Below are 16,160 nucleotides of genomic sequence, written 5' to 3' on the forward strand. Positions count from 1 at the left end.
AGACTAATTGCGTAAGGGAAAGCATTTCCAAACTGGTGGCAATGGAGAAGGAATTTTTTTAATGACAGCTATAAACTCGCTGATGCAGAAGAACAAAATAATTTATAATTTTGTGGGTGCAATGAAGAAAAAAGGGGGCAGATAATTTTTAGGATCTGCGATTTACAGAGAGCACTCCGTTGCTGAAATATACTTCTTCAAGCTTCAGGCGAAGGTGAGTCAGACATTGTGCGGCTGTTGCAGCGTCGTCTAACGTGGGAAAAGCAAACCAAATAAAAAGAAAAAACCGGCAAAAAAGCCATCCCCGCCTCGATGCGGGTCCCCCCGCGCCTTCGCACCCCGCGGCCGCCGGCTCCCCGGGAGATGCTGGCGCGGCGGGGCGGGATGGGGCGAAGGCTCCTCCCGGGCTGCTCCCGGCACCGCCGGACCGCGGCCGCCCTCCGGCCTCTCCCGGGCGGGCGGAGCCGTCGGGGCAGAATTCCCGGGGCACCGGAGCGCTGCGGAGCCGCCCCCCGCGGATCCTTCCCTTCCCTTCCCTTCCCTTCCCTTCCCTTCCCTTCCCTTCCCGGCCGCGCTGCCTCCGCACCCTGCCCGGCTCTGCCCGCACCTCCACCAACAATTATTTTACAATTATTTAAAAGATAACTAAAGCGGAGCCAAAAGAGGGGGAAACGCTGGGTGCCGCGCCTTCCCCCGCGGGCGGGGGCGGAGATGGGGCCGCTCAGCGCGGCGCAAGGAAAAACTGGGCATTCCCGGGGAAAAAACCCAACAACCCACGAACAAACAGCCAACCAACCAGCCAAACAAACGGAGCCACACGCCCGGGCATCGCCCCAGCGCTGCCCGCTCCCGCGGGGCTGGTGGCACCGGCCGGGGCTGGACGGTGCCGTGGGAGCTTGCGGATGACCCATCAATAACTTGAAAGAAGTCTGTGTTTGTATAAGAACCCCTTAAAATACCGCGTGTCAGCTGGAAAAACAATACAATAATCATTTTTTGCCCCAAGTGCGTGTGGTTTTGGATGACGCTGTTGCAGCGGCCCGCCCGCCCCTCCGCAAACCCCCTGGATGTGTCTCTTTGGCGATAATAGACTGTGTTTATCTATCGCGTTCCGTCAGGATTGTTCTGCTCCTGAGCTCCTGGGGCAATAAACATTGAAAGGGGGAATCCTCTGGCAAATCCAACCGGGGCTGTCATGATCATGAATAAAAATAAAAGGATTAATCCTCTGCTTTGGGCTAATGAAAAAATTTAGCCTCCAAAATATGGAAGCGCCGCGATGTGCTGAGCCCTGAGCCGGGATGCGGCCGGGCAGATGCGGGAGCGGCGCGGGGGGGGCGGTCCCGCACCTTGGGGTGTCCGTGCCGCTGCCACGGGCGGGGACATTTCCCCGCCGCCCCCTCCCCGGACCGGTCGCCGGGCCCCAGCAGGCAGGAGGGAGCTCCAGGGTTTTTAATTACACTCCTTCCCTTTGCTCCCTTCATTTTTCTGCACCCTTTGCAGTGAGACACACTTGGAATTAGAGTGGTTGTGACATTTTAGTGGCAGCTTATTGTGCGGAACACTTAAAGTTTAAAAAACAAGCCCCATAGAAGTTGAGGGGCTTAAAGCAGCCCCCTTTGTGGGGCAAGACATAGAGTTTTGATTCTGGACAATGGTGTTTCTCAAATTTCTTCCAAAAACCTGCACCCCATCTGTGATCTCAATGAAATCGCTTTTCTCTCTCCCTTCAATTCATTTGGCAAAGGCGAAGCAGATGCATGGGACGGGGTCTGAATTTTAATTATTAGGTTTTACCTGAAACAAAACAGCAAATCCTTTTTACCATGTGTTTGAAGTTAGGAGACGGGTAGGGGAATATAAAATATAATTAAAAAGCCCTCGGATCGTTAGGGAGCTGACAAGAGCCTTTTTAATGAACCTCTCGGAGCGCCCTACGGTAAATTAGCAGAGCGGGGCTTTCCCGAGCCCTTCTGGCTGCGGGCTGCTGCCCCCGCGGTACCAGCGCGTGTCCCCGCGGCTGCCGGGAGGCCGCGGCACACGCGCGTGTCCCTGCGGGGGCATCCCCGCGGAGCCTCCGCTGCCGCGCACCGCCTGCGCGGGGCTGCGCGCCGCCCGTGCCCCGCCGCCCCCGGCCCGCGGCCGCTCCGTGCGCCCGCCGGGGCTCGCAGCGCTGCCGGGACAGCCCCCCCGCCCTGCCCGCTTCCCGCGCATTAACTCAGAGCGCATTTAACCATCAATAAGGTGCGGGGTGGGTGGAGGGGGGGGGAGAAATTGTCTATCACTTTAATCCGTGCCCGAGGGGCTGGGAAATAAAAAGGGAGAGGGAGAAGGAGGGAAGGAGAGAAAAGCAAAGGTCTTAAAGAGCTCCAAATCCACAGGCGAGCGGTGGGAATGCGGAGCCAGGCTCGGCTCCCCGGCCCGCCGTGGGCAGCGAGCCCCGAGCGGGCAGCGCTGGCTGCGGAGGTTGAGCCCGTCTGCTCTGGGAGAGGACCCGACCTCTCGCCGGAAAGGGGAACTCGTGCCCGCGCCCTCCTCATCGGAGGATCCGCTCAGCTCGCCTCTCTGGCGGGTGGGAGAAGGGGAGAGCAGAGCTGGGCACCGCCATGGGCGCCCCCACACCCCCGTGTCCCCGCAGAGCGCTGTCCCCTGCCGGGACGCGTGGCTTTCCCCCTCCACAGGCAGAGGATGCTCCCCCGCCCGCCCCGCTGAAGCGATTAAGATTTCCTTCCCCTCACTTGGGAAACCCCAGCCCGAGCCTCAGCCAAACCCGGGGGACATCAGCCAGCGCCGAAGGCCCTGGGGACGGACCACGGAGTTTTAATTTTTAGCTCCAGCACACGGGGGAGGAGGGGGGTGATGGATGGATGGATTTTTGCGTGTGTGAGCTTTTTTTCCTCTTTCTGTGTGCGTGTGTGTGGATGGGCACAAGCTCTCAGAGAAAAGAAATTTTAGAGTAACAACTAAAGGCTTTCTTGTGCAGTTATTTTAAGGGCTTTGTTCAGTGCCTGAAGGGGGATGCGCCCATTTGTTCGGGAGGGGATTCATCACATGCCCCTTTCATGTGAACCAGAGGTTAACAACCTAATGAGCACTTGGTGAAGAGATGAAGCGTGTAAAGAGCCCGATTTTCCCAAATCCTGGTCTGCTGTCTTGGGGATGTGCTACTCTAACCTCTGCTGGGCTAATAGTCTCCGCACTTCCAGCGGGGAGGCCCCGGGAAGCCCCCGGGTCCAGCCGCGCTCAGGCGGGGCAGCAGCAGCGAGGCGGCTCGGTCGCGATGCCCCGCCGGGGAGCCGGGGGGGCTCGGCCCCACCGCTACATATGTTGGGTCAAGTCTCCCCATTGTGAGCGTGTAAAAAGGTGTAAAAACTCAATCATCTGTAGCTTTTTTAAAGGGAGGGCTTACCCCTGGATTTGTTGCATAATGGATTGTTAAAAAAGTAGAGGGTTGAATTAAAACTGTTCCCTAGTCACTTTTAATTAGACCACTCTATTTAATTAGCAAAGTTGAAACATGCAATTAAAATTAGCTCAGTTTAGCACATATTAAAGGAAATGGGGGACGCTGCTCCGGCTCATATTAAAGCGAGTCGGAGGAGAAATGGCGGAGAAGTCTGAGAGTAAGCGAAATGACTCTGTGGAGGTAATTCAGCCGGCGGCCATCTGCCAGAGGACCCGCCGTGCCCTGCATCGCGGCCCCGGCCCCGGTGTCCCTCTAATGACCGTCCCCGCAAGGCCAGCGCGGTGCGCGGCCGGTGCCGCGGGACGGTGCGGAGCCCTCGGAGGGCCGCGTGTCTGCGTCTTTAGGATGTGCTCGTCCCCAAAAGCCGGGGTCGGGTACCCGCGTTGGGTACCGGAGGGGTCAGGCAGCCCCGGCTCGCCCCGTGCCACCGCCGGGCTGCGGGAGGAGAGGAGCCCGCGCCGGAGTGCGCGGAGCCCCGAATTTCCCGTATTTTCTTCCACAAATCTTTCCCCCTTGTCGCTTTTTTCTCCCCCACTGGGAGCCGGGAAATCGAGTTAATAATGTTTCAAATACTTGAGAAGTCCTGGCTAACGGGAGTTCCGTCTCCCTTTCCTCGCTCCGGATCTGAAGAGGTTGCCTGGACTAGGAGGAATGTGCCTTTTTCTTGAAAGGGGGGTAGTGGCGGTGGTAATTTTCATTCTTGTAATATTGGTTTGGGGATAATTACTTTTAATGTCAAAAAGATTTAGTTTAATATCATCTCTATTAGGCGGCTGGGCGGATAATTAAAAGTGAAGATGATAGCAGCAGGGAAACAGATGGCATTTGCTTACTTTGATTCAGTAGGTAAATAATGAAAAAGTCAATGGCAAACCCCCTAGAACAATTGAAACCTTAAAGAGCACTAACATTAGCAGGTACTTACAAACTGTCTTCCGCTAAGAACGAAATGAAAATACACTAATCAAGAACTATATTTCTCTGGGATGCTTCCGAGGGCTGCGCTGCCTGCGGGCGTGCGTGTCCCTTCCCCCGCATGGCAGCCAATAGCCGGGCGCTTTTTAATTAAGATTTTACTACTGCGACTGGGGGAAGCTGCAGCAGCACCGTTGCTGCAGCCCTCTCGAACTTGGGCACCGGAGCAGCCGGACACGGGAAGCGTTTAGGTGAATCGAGGGGAGTGAGCAGGAAAGAAACACCGGAGAAATCGGAGCTTCTTCAGAATAAATATATTAAATTAGCATTTAATGCCGTGTTTTAGCGGGCCGACCCAGCCGTGAGCTCTGGGCCGTGGTGCGTTTCTGGATGCTGCCAGAGTCAAACGCGCAGCGGGGATAACGGAGCAGCCACCGGGGCACCGCGCAACGAAACGCGGCGTCTCTGGCCATCCCTGCAAAGAAGTAATATCGACTTTCACGCGTCTGGAGGGCGCGGGCTGCCCTGACCACGGTGGGGTTCCCTCTAGCACCCTGTAGCCCCGGTGGCCCCGGAGGTGGGCGGCTTTGCGCGGCCGGCCCGGGCAGGGCGCCCGCCCCGCTCCCCGCCCGGTGCCCGGTGCCAGCCCGGCCGCTCCTGCGGGGCCCGGGCAGCGCCTGCGGGCAGCGGGAGAGGAGCTGGGTCCAAGCCTGACTTCCTCTCGTGGTTTGACGCTCCCAGAGCCAAGCTGGGAGCGAGGGGGCTTTAAAGTCGCATTTCGCCGGGTTTGGAGAAATGAATTTCTCTTTTTGTGTCCCGCTCAGGCAGCGGGAGCGCGGCTGCTCTGTGCGTGCCTAAAACAAACATCCCTCCCCCAGAAAGACACGGGAGCGGGGTTGTACAAGAAGATTTTATTGTGCCTCGTCAAACAGAAATGAATTGCAGCAGGAGAGAAGGGAGGAAAAAGGGAGGGGTGGGGGAGAGCAACATCCACCTCCCCGCTGCCTCCCGTCCGTACTCACACACGCTCTGGGCTCTGGCAGGCCGGGACAGAGCTGGAGAGAGCCCCGAGCCCACGGCAAGTCCTGGCCGCGCCTCTGCTGCTCCGGGGGAACTCACAGATCAGGGGTGGTTGGTTTGAATGAATCTGTGAAATGTGCAACAGTCTGGGTTCACAGCGAAAGTTTTCAAAGGAAAATACGGACAGGAGAAAAATTGTTATTATTGTTAAAATATCAACCCGGTGAGAAGTGTGATTCCGGGCTCTCCTGTTCTAAACGCGCCTCGTAAGAGAAGAGAAACACAGGAATAGCTGGGTCCTGGTTGGAAGCGGCCCCTCCAGCCACTTCCCTCCTGGGGAGCGGAAAGGCAGAGTCTCCCCGGGCCCGGAGCAGGGTGCTCAGTCCGAGAAGAGGCCTCGGCTCCGGGTCAGGAGCGGCCCCGGTGAAGAGCGGCGCTTCCCGGGAGCGGCGGCTTCGCCTCCAGCCCCCTCGGGCCCCGGGCGCCTGCCGTGGCTGCTGCCGGCCCGGGAGGAGCGGGGCGTGGGAAACCGGCAAGCGCCCCTGGAATCGGGGGAGATTTGGATAAACGTCCCCAGGACTTGATGGGTCCTGGAGTTGCGTTACGTGTTCTTGCAATTTAAAAGTTTTTATTTAATAAACCTCTTTTATTACGATGTCGGATTGATGCTGAGTGTAACATTTAAAACCAGCTCATGGCTAAGTGTTTTGGACGAGGGGGTGTCCTCTGCTGGCTTTGGACGAGCAGCAGAAAAGGGCACTGGGCTCTGGGACGCCGCACCCCAACTCTGCGTGTCACAGTGAGGGGGCCGTGCTGCAGGAGCCCGGGAAACAGCCTGGGGACAGAGATGCTGCACGGTGTGTGCTCCAAACTTCAACACCGCCGTTTGCAATGTCGCTGAAAGCCTGAGGCTCCGAACAGAAACCACGGCGTTTCGCTGGCTGATTACTGACCCACTCTTGGGGTGGTTTTGTTTTGTTTTTGTTTGGTTTTTTTTTCTGTTTGTTTGTTGTTTTTTTTTTTTTCCTGGTTGTTTCCAAAATAGATAGTTTTAAACCTCCATAAACAGAAAGGATAACCCAGACCTTTAATTGAAGACAGAGCTGAAAGACAAGAGAATGGGGGAAATCGGCGTAACCCGTCCTGTGTTGTTGTTGGTGGCGGGTTGCCTCGGGGGGAAAGGGAAGGTATTTGCTGAAAAAAACCCCCATCGTAACCCCAAACACAACTGCCAGGAAAAAGGGAGAACATTTTCTCCATGTCAAACGAACATAAAACAATACTTTAAATGTTCCTTATTAGATCTGATCGAGTTCTACGAATTCGCAATTAAATCAGTTGGTTTAAGTAATACTCCCCGGAGAATAAAATTAGTGGTTGCGAATAAAATTAAATCGGATATTTTGACTTGGCTGCTGTAATAAATAAAGGTGTTATAACACCTAAATCACGAGGAGTGGGCAGCAGCTGCACCCGCAGAAAATCGGGTAGGAAAACGCTCATTTGGTGTCCAAAAAAAAAAAAAAAAAAGGTAGAAGTCGGATGTAGGTGTAATAAAAATATTGAAAATTTGGAGGGCTCTGCAATTGCGCTTTTCGCAGCCGCGGAAGGAGAGTGGCCGGGGGAAGAGTCACGGCAGCAGCAGCGAGCGCTGCGCGTCCCGCAGCGCGGCTGTCCCGCGGGGAAGCGGCGGCAGCGCCGGCGCCCTCCGAGCGCAGCCGGGCCCTTCTCTCCTCCCGGGGCATCCACCCGGGAAGGCACCGGGAACAGCTCTCGCGGCGTGGGAGCGCAGGTAGGGATGCTGAAGCGGCGGGAGGAGGCCTGTACCAGCGGCAGACGGTTCCCGCTACGGGCATGGACTCGTGAAAAAAAACTTTAGAAAGTGCCGAGGAGGACGGAGATCCCTCGTGGGAAAGAGAGGGGAGAACCCTGGGGAAAGGAGACGGCGTTATTTCCCACCGAAGCGCTACCTCCTCCCGCTACCAGCGAAGGTGACGTCAAACCCGGGCGGCTGATGCTAAAACAAAAGCTCCGGGGTTAATATACAGTTACCAGCCCGGCAGCCTCCTCCTCCTCAAAAATCACTCCCTCGGGTTTATTGTCCCCGCGGGGAAGGCGCCTGTTGAACTTGTAGTCACGCAAACAGCTGGCAGGAGAAAGAAAGAACGAACTTTACTTTCTGGGGAGCGAAGGGCGGGCAGGGCTCCCCCAGCCTAAAGCGCAGCGAAAGGATGGAAAATCATACTCACCTCGGGCTTCTCCTGCTGCGGCAGCGCTTGGGCATTCACCTGCGGGTGTGTGGAGAGAGAGAGAGGGGAGAGAAAGAGGGGAGAGAAGGAAGGAAGGAAGGAAGGAAGGAAGGAAGGAAGCAGGAGGAATTTGGACATGGATCCTGGTGACTCAGGGGTGGGAAAGGAAGTTACATGGGAAGATAGGAGTTCTACTGGAAGATGCTGTGCTTGCTCAGAGATGTCTCTGAACCTCTTTTTTAGGTCCTCAAGCCTTATCCTTTCCTGGTTTCTATAAAGAGCTACATAGAGAGGCGTCGTTACGTACTATCATAAAACAAAATCTCCAAGGGGAGGGGAGAGATCATAAATTGAATTGTCACCTTGCACAGCATATTCCCCCCTCCCATTCTGACAAGTAACACCCAGGAAAAAAAAAAAAAAAAACAAAAAAACCAAAAACAAAACAAAAAAAAAAAAAAAAAACCAAAAAACCGGTTGGCAAGTACCGTTTCCAATGAATTAAAAAAAAAATTAAAAAAAAAAAAAAAAAGGGAAAGAGGGCCCAGCTCTGGGGCGGCGGGCAGTGTTTCCAGCACCCCACGCCCTCGCTCCCGCGCTGTCCCCGCGGTGCCCCCCGGGCGCTCCCGGCGCTCCGCGGGCGCGGCGCGGCGCGGCGCGGCCAATCAGCGCGGCGCGCGCGGGCCCTGGCCAATGGCAGGCGCCACATTGTTGTCAAATGTTGCCTAATGGCAACGCGGGCCGCAACAATAGCGCGAGTGGCGTCGGGCGCGGCGGGCAGCGCGCTCCGCTCCGCTCCGCTCCGCTCCGCTCCGGCCGCTCCGCGTCCCGCGGGGCCCCACCGCCGCTCCGCCCGCCTGCTCCGCGCTCGCCGCGGCGCATCAGCCCGCCTCGTCCGCCCGGCTGCGGAGGTGCTGCTCGGGAGACGGGGCGATTTTATTTTATTTTGTTTTTTCGCTGTTTCTCTGCTGGATTTTAGCCTCTGCGGCTCGTGGCGAGGGATCCTGTCGTTGAAGGTGCCGGATTGTTCTTTGAAGGGACGCTGCTAGTGTGTGGCCGCAGCTACAGGGGGACGGGGGAACGGAGCTTAGCGAGCAGCTCGGGTTGCAGCGGGCGCCGTGGGGAGCGGAGACCCCGCAAGCGCGGACGGGAGAGCTCGGCTTCGAGCCTGGCGCGATGAACTTGGTGCTGCCCCGGCAGATGCGCACGGAGAGCGAGGAAGCGAGAGTGATCTAAGTTTTCTTGGATTTTCTTGTGTTAGCTTTGCTTTTGGGGCGCGGAGGGGAGGAGGGCGCGGAACGGCTCCCGGCGGGCCCCTCCTCACTTGAACCCCTCTCCGGGGCCGTGTACCGGTTCGGGGGGACGGGGGCGTCGAGCGAGGCGAGGGGACAGGCGCTGGGGTTTGCATGCCCGCTCCCGGGGCCCTGTGTGCCCCCCGCTCGTGATTGCGCTCGAAGGCAACGGGAGCCTCTCCGCGCCCGGGCGCGGGTGCGGGGCAGGGGCTCCCCCGCCCCGCGTCGCTTTGGGGGAGGCCGGGGAGGGGGGGCCGCTCTCTCGGGGCGGGCTCGCCGGGATGGAGCTGCGGTCGGAGCTGCCTAGCGTGCCCGCCGCGCCCCCCCCGGTGCCCCCCAGCTCGGTGGCGGCCGCGGCGGCCGCGGCGGCGGCCACGCTGCCGGTGAGCGTGGCCGGGAGCTTGCTGCGGGCGCCGCCGCTGCTGCTGCGGGCGGCCGAGAAGTACCCGCGGACGCCCAAGTGCGCCCGGTGCCGCAACCACGGGGTGGTGTCGGCGCTGAAGGGCCACAAGCGGTACTGCCGCTGGAAGGACTGCATGTGCGCCAAGTGCACCCTCATCGCCGAGCGCCAGCGCGTCATGGCCGCTCAGGTGGCGCTGCGCCGGCAGCAGGCGCAGGAGGAGAACGAGGCCCGAGAGCTCCAGCTGCTCTACGGCACGGCCGAGGGGCTGGCGCTGGCGGCCGCCAACGGCATCATCCCGCCCCGGCCCGCGTACGAGGTGTTCGGCTCCGTCTGCGCCGGGGCCGGCGGCGAGGGAGGCGCCGGCGCCTCAGGTAAGGCCGCGCTGCGAGCCCTCGGAGCGGTGTGATGATGAGGGGAAGGGGCCTGGAGAGGCGGCGGGAGATGAGCGGGGCGCGGAGCTGCGGGCGGGTGGCCCCGCCGACGGCCGGGGCGCTCCGCGGGGCCCGCCCCACTGACGGTGTCTCTTCCTTGTGCCCCCCCCCGGCCCGCAGAGTCCAAGATGCAGAAGTTCGAGCTGTTCCCCAAGACGCTGCTGCCGAGCCGCGCCGTCACCCCGCAGCAGGCGGGCGGGAAGCCCCTCTCCCCGGACGGCGAGTCCGTGCCCGGCACCTCCTCCCCAGATGCTCGCCACGGCTCGGGCTCGGAGAACGGGGACGGCGAGTCCTTCCTGAGCTCACCCGTCTCCAAGGGCCCGAAGGAGGGGGAGGAGAGCCCGGGCTCCATCAGCCCGCTGGGCTCGGACTCGGGCTCGGAGGCGGACAAGGACGAGCAGGACCCGTCGCCCTCGGCCGGCGGCCGGCAGCGGACTCCCATCGACATCCTGACGCGCGTCTTCCCGGCGCACAAGCGCAGCGTGCTGGAGCTGGTGCTGCAGGGCTGCGGCGGGGACGTGGTACAGGCCATCGAGCAGATCCTCAACAACCGCGGCCCGGAGAAGGGCCCCGAGGAGGGCTGGGCCCGGGACGGCGCCTTGCAGGGCCTGCCGCCCACGCCCGCCGCCGCCGCCGCCCACCACCGGCCCTTGATCGCCGGCGCCATGGCCCCGGCCATCGGCACGCTGGGCAGCCGCTCCGCTTTCTCCCCGCTGCAGCCCAACGCCACGCACTTCGGGGCCGAGGCCGGCGCCTACCCCCTGGGCACCCACCTGGGACTGAACCCGCTGCGCCTCGCCTACTCGGCGCACAGCCGGGGACTGGCCTTCATGACCCCCTACTCCACGGCCGGGCTGATGCCCACGCTGGGGTTCCGGCCGCCCGTGGACTACGCCTTCAGCGACCTGATGCGGGAGCGCTCCGCCGTGCACAAGGAGCAGGTGTACTCCAGCGGGCTCTACGGGCCCATGGTCAACAACACCCCCGAGAAGCAATAGCGGCTTCCTAAAGCTCGTCTGTGTAGAGGTAGCTAGGTAGGCACGGGTGGACGGACACGGGTGGCTTCCTCTCCCCCGTGCGGGCGGCGGTTGCGTGCAGAGCCCGGCGCGGACAGGCGTAGGTGTTTTAAGGTGATAAAGGTGCACTTTCATTGTCCAGACATGAGTCACTCTTTGTTGCTTATGGCCATAATAAGCATGGATATCCTCGGCGCGTCGTGGGGTGTGCACACACACGAGCGCTCTTTCCCACACACATACATATATATATGTATACTAGCAAGTGTATAATGTTATAAAATGGAAATCTAAGTTATTAATGTAACTCGTAGGTGAACTTGGTATTAACGTTAAGCTAAAGGTTAGGCAGCGCATTGTAATACTTACCAGGCATATAGATGAAACATTGTCAAATTGAAAACCTTTTCCTTCCCGCCCCCAGAAACGTTGCGGTCTGTATATAACATTGGAAAGTAGATATATTTGTAACTGTCCGTAGGACCCTGGCGCCAATGGTGTATGATGGTTTAATAAGCCTCCTTCATTTGTGATCTGCAAGAAAATTGCTTTCTTGTTCCGATGTAGCAAACTTCTTGCTGTTTCTAACAGGTAATTCTGTGTTTCCATTTCATAGAAATAAATGTTATTTTCTATTAAAAAAAAAAAATCGGTCTTATGAATGGCAAGTGGTATTTTATGAGATGATGGAAGTGTGTTTTGGGCAATTCATTTGACAAGTACATTCAATATTTAAAGGAGTTTATGCAAATAGTACAAACATGTTTACTACATTTTTATCATGGTCAAACTAGATATTCTTCAGATAAATTTATAAATAAAAACGAAGCATACAAGCAAGAGCAAATTCCTTTTCAACTGAAATTGTCAAATATGCTTATTTCTGGTTCTGGTCTTTTTCTTATTTATGCCTGCAGAAAAAAATCCCCAGCAAACCTGCAGAGGTATAAATTTAAGCAGGATTTCTCACATTGGTATCTGATGTTTTTTGTCATATTTAGGAAATTTGGAAGTGTTGCAAAGAGAGGCCTGGTTAAAGCAAATCCCACCTTGCAACCCGCGGGTTGTGTAGCAGCAGTAAGGTTTTACCCCTCGTACCTGAAATTGGATTGTGCCTTTCAGTTGTTTTTGTGTCAAAATAAGCACAGGGATCTATAATAATGACGTTTTTTCAGAATGTAAAGGTGCGTTTGCGGCAGAGGTGGATGAGTTAAGATCAGCGCAGGGAAGGTTTCTCTGTTTTCAGAGCTCATCCGAGGGTAAAGGCTACTCGCGTGGCTTTTTAATTTTAATTTTTTTTTTTTTTTTTTTTTTTTTTTTTTTTTTTTTTTGCAACGGTGTCCAAATATTCTCGGAGATCAAAAAGTAAGAAGGGCTTTCCTGCCTCTATTTATTTCTGTATTGGGACGAGCGGGGAGCAGCGGGCGCGCCCCCGTGCATCCCGAGAGGCGATCCCGCCGAAGGCCGGAGCGTGACTTTCCTGCCAGTCCTGGGAGTGTTTGGCCCAGGAAAACTATTACTCACAAAGAACAAGTTCAGTGCATGGTTGAATTAAGACTGTAAAAGCTCCTAAAGTTGGTTGGTATGGAAACCTAATCCCAGCGAACCGCTCCGTGGCACAGCTGGACTGTTTACTTTCTCACTTCAAATATAACTGTGTAAACATTGGCTGGGAGCTGCCAGCGCGGCTCCTACCAACCAGTTAATGTACTGGTGGGGCTGGGAGGACAGGAGTCCTGCCACAGCTGCGGAAGGAGCTCCCGGGTAAAATCAAATTGCATCAAAACGCAATTCTTCCATCCCGCATGCGACTGATCAACTTGGATACAATTTTACCATTTTCTTAAAAAAAAAAACAAACCAAAAACAAACCAAAACCAAACCCAAAACAAAACCCCCAACAAAAAAAGTAAGTAAATATTGCAGATTACACCTAGGCAAATACTTTTGACCCCGGTCCATCCTGGGAGCAGCCAAATCAATATCGCAAGGGAAACTTTTTCAAGTCTCGTGTTCCAAAAGAGGGTGAAACTTAATATTACTACAATAAAACGGTTTAATAAAGAAGGGCTTTAATAGTGAGCTAATTTGATTGAGTTTCCTAATTCCACTTTAATTGGAAAAGGAGTTGTCTGTTTGGTTATAAAGTGCTAGGGTTATGTTAGACTGGGGAAAAAAAAAGATGGACGTTGAGCATCTGAATAAACTTTTTTTTTCTATTTTTTTTTCTTTTTTGCTTGGCAGCTGACTTTGTGCAGGATGGGTTTCCATATCTAGGATTATGAACGGGCTACAAAGAGCTGCTACTTAAAGAAATCAGGTCGCCACATTTCTCCTATTCTAGCCCTGTTGAGAAGGGCTTAGGAGCTGTTGATTTAACTCAGCTCCCCTTTTAATTATAAAAGCCATTCTTGTGTAGTTAGGCGAGCAGGACAATTTATCAGAATTGTTGCAGTGTCTTGGAGGTTGGCTTGAGCTTGGATTTATACAACCGACAATGGGGATCACGACGATTAACTTTCATATGGGTAGTTTAGGCAGTTGGATTGGGGGAGTAGGAGGCGGGAGGGGGGTGTGAGAGTCTCTGATAAAGTATCGTACTGAAGTAATTCCCATAGATTAAAAAAAAAAAAATAAAGAAAAAAAAATCCTTTGGATTTGGAGCTGCTTTGGAGAGGTTCGCATACAGAAGCCTCTAGCAGAACATAAAATATTCAGGTTCCTTTTAGAGTAAAATAAAATGCTGTCACTTGAATAAAAATCGGCGGAACGGGGTATAAATTATTTGTGAAGCAGAGAGGCTGCGGGCGAGCGCTCGCAAACTTCCCTGTTAATTAAATCTTAATCCACGGGTCGCAGGAAGCGGCGGAGCTGTAGCAGCGGCTGCTGTACATACAGCGGGACACGTTCCAGAGTTATATTAACTGCACTCGTGTTTAATATGAATCAGTCCTAATCCACAGCATAATAAAGATCAAATTAGACTAACCATTTAGTAGCGAAATGACATTCCTTCACCTAAAATGAACCTCCCCGCGCCGTGCTCGCTGCGAGGCAGCCTCGGCAGCCCGGCCGGGCTGAGCGGGCCGGGGAGGGCGGCGGGGCCGCCTTTTCCAGGCCCCTTTTCCAGGCCGGCCAGTTTGGTTTCCAGCCTGAGGGGGGAACCCCCGCTACCCTCCCACGCTTCCAGAGCCGCCTCTTCCCCACCCCTCCGCATCCCCGGCTGGCTGCCGAGGCCCCGCCGGTGGAGGAGGCTCGGAGCGGGCTGGCGTCGGGCTGGTGTCGCCGGCCCGGAGCGTCCCCTGCCCGCTGCTGGGGCCGGGGGAACACCCACGGCAGGGAAGGGCTGTGGTCCTGCTTCCAGGAGGCGGCCTGGGCAGCCAGGGCCAGGTTGTTTTACTGGAGACAGAGTCCCGAGTCCCGCTCTGTCTTTCCCGCGGCCACGGGAGCGCTGCGGCCGCGCTGTCGCGGCTGTCCCGGGACTCGCCGCCCCGTTTCCCAGGCTGGAAACCGCCCCGCATCCCGGCACTGCCCGGAGAGGAGGCACGGGACGGGATGGGATGGGATGGGACGGGCCGGGGCGGCCTTTTGTGCCGTCGCTGAGCAAACACAGCTGCCGCCGGTGGCACCGACTGAGGGAACGCGGCTCTCACGGTGCCAGCCCTCGCCCCGCTCCCGGCCATCCCTCCTCCGCGCTCCCCCGGGACACCGGGAACCCCCGCGGCTCCCGGGCTGATCTCAGCGCAGCGCCGGTGCCAGGCACACGAACTTCCCACGTCCCCCGGCGAGGGGACACCTCTGCCTCTTCTCACGGCGCGGACATCCCCCCCGTGTTGTCATAACATCCCCATGGCAACTGCGGCAATTACTCCTGTGCCAGAGCGACAATGGGAAAGTATTTAATATATTTAAATGTGATTAAGCAGGTGGAAGAAACGAGGAGGAGCAGCTCCGTAGGAAGAGCGGGCGGAGGCTTCCAGGGAGCCCCCGGGGCTGGGGCTCTCCCGGGGCAGCAGCGGCGCGTCTGGAACTCAACAGATGGAAGCGAGCGAGGGGCGCGGAGTTACACCGGGAGAGGAACGGAGTGTTTCACCCTTTTCTGCTGCCTTTAACACCAACTGAGGCACGTGAAAATTCATTCCGATTTCCATCTCTCGGAATTTCGACAGAAATACTAACACACCGTGGCAAAAGAATATTTTTCCCCTCTTACGGTTCCTTTCTACTTTTCCCTTTATTTTTCTCTACCTTTTTATTAGGAAAAAAAAAAAAAAAAGAATATTTTTCCCCTCTTACGGTTCCTTTCTATTTTCCCCTTTATTTTTATCTACCTTTTTATTAGAAAAAAAAAAAAACAAAACAAACAAAAAAGCCCCACAAACCCGCTGTTAGCCGTAAGTTCGGAAAATAAAAGGCACGGGAAAAACACCCCTGAAACTGCACAAAGCTGGTTTGTATCCCATCTCCAAAACTAGCTTACTGGGAAAAAAAGAACATCTCGTAAAAAAAACAAAAACAAAAACAAAAACAAAAAAAAAAAAAAAGAAAAAAAAAAAAAAAAAAAAAAAAAAGAAAAAAAAGGTCCAGAAGAATTTTCCTGAGATAGAATTAGTTTAGACATACATTTTAACCTGAAAATGATTCCTTTTCAGCCACTACCCCTCATTTCTATGTAATTAGGGAATCTAGTAAGGAGCGGAAGAGATGCTGCTGACCCAGGGAGCCGCGGCCGCTGCTGGGGCGGCCGATGATGCCCAGCGAGAGCTGCTGCTCCTTTCCCCGGGAGGGCCGGGGCTCGGCCAGCGGAGCCGGGCAATCCTTGAATTCACTGTTAAATTGTGCGGCCGGTTGTGGGTTTGGTGGGAATTACTGAGTGCGGCGGCAAGGGAAGGAGGGTGCGGTGCTGCTGCGGGGGAGGTGCTGTTAATGCGAGGGACCTGCCCTGGGGCAGGAAGAGGTTAAAGGGAGCTGCTCACCCTGGCTAACAGGGAGGAGAGCTAAAGTAGCTGGAGAAGCTATATCGGCAAGAAATTCTGGAGCTGGATAATGCCTAAAGGTAAAAGAAGGGTGGAGAGGAGGGAAGGGGTGAATTCCAGGAGAGAAGAACAGGGCAAGGGACTGGTGGGTCTTAGGCTCACACGAGTTAATGGAGAAGTGGGATGCAGTATTAAGAGCTGTGGAAATATTTAGGACTCACTCAAATAAGATCTTGATGTCTGTGTTACAAGAGTAAGATGAAATTGTGTCACCTGCTGTGCATTATTTAATATAATAACATATATAATATCTGTATATATGTTCCTGAGGGAACTTTTAAGGCTTGGTTATTCTCTGGATAAGGCGGTCCTATACGGCGGGATTTACATTT

At 55.6% G+C, this 16,160-nt stretch overlaps 1 protein-coding gene across 1 annotated transcript; it reads left to right on the forward strand.

Annotated features, from left to right (window-relative positions):
- Positions 1-8,732: 8,732 nt before the first annotated feature.
- Positions 8,733-11,275, forward strand: DMRTA2 (DMRT like family A2). Its single transcript, XM_041421616.1, is given in 3 exon segments — positions 8,733-9,716; positions 9,765-9,809; positions 9,897-11,275. Coding segments are annotated over 3 exon segments (1,416 nt in total). The 5' UTR covers positions 8,733-9,223; the 3' UTR covers positions 10,775-11,275.
- The last annotated feature ends 4,885 nt before the right edge of the window (positions 11,276-16,160 follow it).

This window comes from Onychostruthus taczanowskii, unplaced genomic scaffold, assembly GCF_017590055.1.
Source record: "Onychostruthus taczanowskii isolate IOZ18803 unplaced genomic scaffold, ASM1759005v1 scaffold7, whole genome shotgun sequence".
NCBI lineage: Eukaryota > Metazoa > Chordata > Aves > Passeriformes > Passeridae > Onychostruthus > Onychostruthus taczanowskii.